Genomic DNA, 6938 nt, shown 5'->3' on the forward strand with positions numbered 1-6938 from the left:
GACGAGTGAGCCACGATATTAGGAAACTCGTGGTATTTATCCTCTCATCTCATTAGTTGTTTATGGTCCGTTATTCGCTCCCTACATCATGGAGCAGGTTAAGGTGAAGCAGGCTTTGGCCGGCTTGAAATCGGCCACGGAAGGTTTGGCAATCTTGGAGGAGATGGTGGAGAAGCCAGACCTCGGGAGCGAACACCCTGTTTTCGACGAGGTGGTGCCCATTGTGGCCAAGCTCCAAACCCTAGTGGAGGAGATGATGGCGGACCTGAAGTCCATCGTGGTGAGCGACCCTCCTCGCTTGCAAGCATGCGCGACTAATGCGCGCTACAGACCCGTGCCATGTGTCAGAGCGGAGGAGAGCAATGGTCGAGCTCGGGACCTCGCCAACCAAATCGAGTGAAGCCCACCCATGTAAATGGAATGGAGTGCTCGATCGGGCTGCGGCAACTGCAGTAACCCATCTCATCGTGCTTCGGACTGCCCGTATTTCAGGGGGACATTTTGTGGAAAATGCGGGGAGGAGGGCATGAATAACATGAACTATCCTTACTGCAACCCCGGGCGTCATGGCATTGAGAGGCCACCAGGGACGAGGCTTGTCCGCCCCACGATCCGGGCATAAGCGCCAGTTGTGGACCGCCACTGAAAAGGGCGGCGAACTAAATGGACTACAATTTTGTATTATGCAAATATAATACATATTTAATCCAAGGAATGATGGCCTCTATAAGATTTTTTTTGGGGGGCGGGCGATTCCCCGTGCCAAAAAGTTGTGAGGTATTTTTCCAATCACGTATGCGGGCATCATACGTGTGGTCCTTCACGAACTTTGGTCGCCCTGAATAGAACCTCTCCACCCGAATAAAGTACGAAGATGATCAACGAGAGGAACCAAAAAAAAAAAATACTAGAAGGGCGCCAGTCCTTTTAACCTTCAAAGGACAAGGTCACAATGTCGAAGCGCGTTCCACGACCAGCTCAGATAACCGCGGAGGCGTGTGGGAACAGGCAAAAAAATGATACACTCAACACTGTAAAATAAAAGTATTCTAACAAAAAAAAATAAAGGGGTAAATTCCCCGACTCGCAATCAAAAAAAACATTAAACCTAAATAATAATCATAGAAAACGGTAGTGATAATTGCAAAATCATAAACTCCGACTAGTGGAGAGAACTAACGGAACTCGATTTAATCTTCAATAAATCTTGGTAATTATTAACCAAAGAATTCAATGGCATGGATAACGCACGGACGCGAAGATCATTCGAACGCGACGACGACGCGAGAGCCACGCGGACAACGAAAATACAGTTCCAAAAAGAATCACAATGAAAAGAAATGAAACACTGATGTTCAGAAAATAAGAAAATTAATTAGGCCCAAGGCCACTGAGTGCCATGTCTCACAGTACGACTACTTAATACTCAAACGGTGCCCAAATGGCGACCGGAGGCTATACGTTAGAAAGCCACGCGAGCACTCATAAACAAAATTACGCTCACCGTTGATCCACGATTAACTTTGAGAAAACCTCGTCTGGACCCTTGGATACGGCAGCGATCTCGGACGATGACCGGAAAAAGCCAGGCACAATACCCCAAAGACTAATTACTTGAATTTTCTAATGAGCTCGAAGAGCAAATCGACTTAATTGCGCAGAGCAACTTTACAAGCTGAAATCCCAGCGAAGAGTGATTCCTCGGGCAATACATTGCCCAGAGGAACCTCAATTACTCTCTTACCCTCACTCTAATCTACCGATGTCGGGCGGAGAATTCATGTTCTAATCGTGCATTTGCACGGGCCATAATTCCTAATTTAATGGTCCCAAAGACTGGAACTTGCGCCTCACAATCAGTGAACTGTTCTGGAATCAACGGCAGCGGAGCCAACATGATCCGATGCTCCTTCGATGCTACAGCCTGAGTTTTTTATGTGGTGGCCTTGCGCCACAGTAACATCGGTAAGGTGGTGGGAGTCCACACGTAGAGGCTTGAGTTGCCTGCTGGCGTACGACTATCGTCTCCCGCGAGCTTGTTGGTGTGAGTCTGTTATATTGGGATTAATCACTAATTAATACTAGTGCGTATAAAAGGGGTTTATTCAATCCAGGCCATCTTATACATAACTCCCACTCAACACTCCCACACACATCATGCTAGTCACACCCAAGTAGCGCCATCTATGACACCTTTGTTTTTTCTAGCTTCCTTTCACCATTTTATAGAAACATATAGACTTCGAAATATAACATGAAATATGACCTTTGGCCCTTAAACGTAATCCTTAAGATAAGCTGGTTTTTTCACTTCTCTACCAGACCTAGTACAGTAATTAGTTCCTTGAGCTCGACTTGAGACTCCAGGCCTCTCCTGTTCATTTGCAGCTGAATTATTATTTTGATTTATTGCATTTGAATTATCGTTTTCACCCTGATTTTGATTATCAACATTTCCCTCGCTATCTTCCTCCAAGTACTCATCTGGTTCATTATAGTGACCGCCTCTAATCAGCATCTTTCTATTTCTCTTCAAAACTTCTCCATGTTCATCTTTAATCTGATAAGCCCTTGGATTTTCATCTCGATTAATAATCACTCCACTTTTGTGAGGTTTCTGATTATTTTCATTTTGAATTTGAACTACCTCACCTCTCTTCAACTCTGGCAATCGCTTGCTGTGTTTATCAAAATAATCTCTTTGTTTTTGTTGCCTTCTCAATAACTCATTTCTGAATTCTTCCTTGTTATAATTACCATCAGCTCTCCAGTTTGGAATCACATTCTTCACTTTTCTATTGTATAACAATTCTGCTGGAGTTTTACCGTCAGTTGACACTGGTATATTTCTGTATATAAGTAATCCTAGATTTATATCTTTCTTCTCTTCTATCATCTTCTTCAACATTCTTTTAACAGTCTGTATATATATCTCTCTGCTAACCCATTTCCAATATGATGCTTTGGACTAATAATTTTATGCACAGAATTCCACTCCCTAGCAAATATTTGAAACTCTCGACTTGTGAACTGAGTTCCTGAATCTGAATACACCTCTTCTGGTACACCATGTCTCGCAAATATCTCTTTCATGTTATTAATCGTACAACCTGCTGATAAATTTCTCAACTGTTTGATCTCTACATATTTACTATATGCATCTACTATTAAAATATAAGGATTTCCATAGAGAAAAAATATATCTGCAAATACAATCTCCCATGGTCCATTTGGAACTTCTTTACATATCATCGGTCCTTTAGCATTATTATTCTGATAACGTTTACAAGTATCATAATTATGAATTAAATCTTCTATCTGCTTGCCCATTCCTGGCCAAAATACACATTTTCTCGCTAACGATTTACATTTATCAATCCCTAAATGGGCATAATGAATTTTCTGTAATGTTTCTTTTCTCAAACTTTGCGGGATTACCATCTGTGTACTCTTAAATATTATCCCTTTACTCTCACTTAGTTCATCTCTGTAACTAAAATATAACTTTCCAGTACTCACTACATCATATTTATTATTTGGCCAACCATTTTTGATATACTCTCTGACAGTTTTAAGCTCTTCGTCCTTGCTTGTCTCATCTCTAATTTCTCGCACTTTATTATCTGTTATATTAAAACTCTCATCAATCATAGCTACATGAGCTTCAATTCCCAAATCATATGTTTGAGAAGTATCATTCAAATATGAGCGACTAAGGTCGTCTGCTATGACTAATTCTTTACCAGGTTTATACTTCAATTCAACACTGTAAGGCAGTATGGCCAATCTTATCTTCTGTAATCTTGCTGGAAATTTGTTTAATGGTTTAGAAAAAATTGATACTAAAGGTTTATGATCTGTCTCTACAATAAATCTTTGTCCATATAAATATTGATGAAATTTCGTACAGCCATACAAAATTGCCAAACTTTCTTTTTCAATCTGACTATAATTCTTCTCAGTCTCTGTTAATGATCTGGACCCATAAGCCACTGGTTTTTCATCTTGCAAAATGATACTACCCAAACCATTTTTAGAAGCATCTACACTCAAAACAATCTTTTTATCAATATCAAAATATGACAAGACTGGTGATTCACATAACAATTTCTTCACTAAGTCATAAGCTTTTTGCTGAGATTCAGACCAGATATATGGTACATTTTTCTTAATTAACATTCTCAGTGGAGCTGTCACTTCTGATACATTTGGAGTAAATTTAGAAACATAGTTTACCATTCCTAGAAATCTAAGTAATTCTTTTTGAGTCTTTGGCTCTTCTATTTGCACAATTGCTTCAGTTCTATCAGTATCAACTCTTAATCTTTTGTCACTTATCACATGACCAAGGTACTTAACTTCATTAACTTTAATTTGACATTTATTCTTATTAAACTTGACTCTACATTTTCTGGCTCTTCCTAAGACTTTCTTTAGTATTTCATCATGTTCTCGTTCTGCTTTAGCATGTATCAAAACATAATCAATATAAATTTCAACTCCTTCAATATCTTCAAATATCCCTGTGAATACACGGTGAAAAATTTCTGGACTTGTACTCAATCCAAATGGCAATCTGTTGAAACAATATCTCCCATATGGTGTGTTAAACATTGTTAAATCTCTACTCTCTTCAGACAAAACTATTTGCCAAAACCCTTTATCTGCATCTAATGTACTAAATATTTTATCTCCATTTAATTTAGCAGTTATTTCATCTCAAGTCGGTATTAACATCGGTTCTCTCTGTATTTGTGTATTTAAATATTGAGGATCCAAACAAACTCTAAACGATCCATCAGGTTTAGTTGTCATTACCAAAGAACTTACAAAATCTGTTGGTTTTTTCACTTTTGAAATCATACTCAATTTTGACATTCTCTCTAATTCACTTTTTAATTTTTTCATTAATTTGAAAGGAACATGTCTGCATGATTCTACTTTACCACTTGCATCTTCATTCAATTTAATTTTGTACTCATACCCTTCAATTTGTCCAACACCCTGAAATAAATCTCCATACTCTTTTAACATCTCATTTTTATCCGTGAATTTAATTGAATTTACCTCTTGCTGTATATTTCTTTTTATCAATTTCAGTGCATTCAGTGTCGGCAATCCTAATATTGAAACAAAATCACCCTGACAGACTTGAAAATTTACTCTTTGAACATTACTTGCAATTTTACATTTTACATTAATCTCACCCACTGTTATTATTCGATCTCCATTGTAATTTGCTAATCTCAAATTTGACTGCTGAACAGACTTAATTCCCAATCTTTCACATACATTCTTTGATATCACATTGCATTGAGCTCCTGTATCGGGTTTAAATTTTACTTTTTCTCTCTGATCCGTAAATTCCACATTCTCATATCAACATCTTTCAGAATTAACATTATCAATATTTATTACAAACAATGCCAAATCACCATTTTCATCACCATCCTCAACTTGTACTTCTCTTATCTCCGTTGATCGACATTTCTTTTTAAAATGCCTCATCTTACCACATTCATCACAAGTCTTCATATAAGCTGGACACATCCCTCTTGAATGCTGATAGCACAACGTTGACAGCCTTATCGATCTGCATTACCGTATGTTGGACGTCTCTCACTTGATGCACTCTGACTTCCCGACGCCCCTTCACCAGTTTGATTTCTTCACGTATTGTTACTATTCTGAGGTCTCCACATTTTGTATCTATTCTGGGGTCTCCAGTTACTACTGTTACCACTGAAATTTTGTCTCGTTCCACCTGTGTTTGATTTTTTCTCTTGTCCATGTCCATTCCCAGCTTTGTTATCAGGTTTCTTTTGTATCATTTGAACCTCTGCTTGTCCATCCATTTTTTTCACTTGCTCACTGGCCAACTCTGCTGCTTTACAAATCTGAACTGTCTTTTGCAGTGTAAGATCAAGTTCTCTCAGTAACCTGTCTTTCAATTTCTTATTTCCAATGCCTGCTACAATTCTGTCTCTTATTAATCTGTCTCTCAATTCTCCAAACTCACAGTCCTTACTCAGCCTCTTTAATTCTGTTAAATAGGTATCAAAGGCTTCCCCTTCACTCTGATTTCTTGTAAAAAATAGATGGGAATTTACACTTTCATTTTTTAATGGTATGAAGTGATTCATAAACTTCTCCAAAACCGCTTTATAGCTCTTTCCCTCTTCCTCAGTCAACGTAAATGTGTCATATATGTCAATGCACACTCTTCCCATACAATGTAATAATAATGCAATTTGTACTTCCTCTGGACTTTTATCACTTCCTGATGCTACGCGATAAATCTCAAAACTTTGTGCCCATTTTTTAAATTGCTCAGCATTCAATTCTTGTAGCGTGTCTGGGGGTTTCAAGCCAACGACGCCATTATCCAATCGTGCGATTGCACCAGTCAACTGCTGCAAAACCTCGTCTGCCATGTTTCTCGACTTTCTTCACTGTTTTCTTCAAAATTTTATAGTTTGTTTTCTGCCTATCTACTTTTGTTTGATTTTTTATCACTTTTTAACGCAGTGCCATGTTATGTTGGGATTAATCACTAATTAATACCAGTGCGTATAAAAGGTCTTTATTCAATCCACGCCATCTTATACATAACTCCCACTCAGCACTCCCACACACAGCATGCTAGTCACACCCATGTAACGCCATCTATAACAGAGTCTCTACAGACTCGGTGTGTGCGTGCTTGTCGGTGTGCCAACTCGTCATTTGTTGTAGCGCCGACTTCGTAGCTCTCCCCGATGCTCCGCTCCACTTCCCTCGTCACAAAGCTGACGCGTAACCCACGGTGAGGGTAACAGCGTTAGAATTGAGCGATAAAATAAACAAGAACAAAATCAGTACGAGAACTAATTGTGAAAATGTGGCCTTGGGCGATCCGACTCCTCACTGGGGTAATTTCCTAATTCCCCCCCCCCCCC

At 38.9% G+C, this 6938-nt stretch overlaps 1 protein-coding gene across 1 annotated transcript; it reads right to left on the reverse strand.

Annotated features, from left to right (window-relative positions):
* Positions 1-2275: 2275 nt before the first annotated feature.
* LOC107044027 lies at positions 2276-6434 on the reverse strand. The gene is made up of 5 exons (XM_015265763.1): positions 5684-6434; positions 3909-4043; positions 3520-3806; positions 2945-3273; positions 2276-2849 (listed from the first exon to the last, which is right to left on the reverse strand). Exons 1-5 carry the CDS (start codon positions 6432-6434, stop codon positions 2276-2278), a joined length of 2076 nt encoding a protein of 691 aa, XP_015121249.1.
* Between the last annotated feature and the right edge of the window lie 504 nt (positions 6435-6938).

This window comes from Diachasma alloeum, unplaced genomic scaffold (assembly GCF_001412515.2).
Source record: "Diachasma alloeum isolate Michigan unplaced genomic scaffold, Dall2.0 Dall_scaffold_00662, whole genome shotgun sequence".
NCBI lineage: Eukaryota > Metazoa > Arthropoda > Insecta > Hymenoptera > Braconidae > Diachasma > Diachasma alloeum.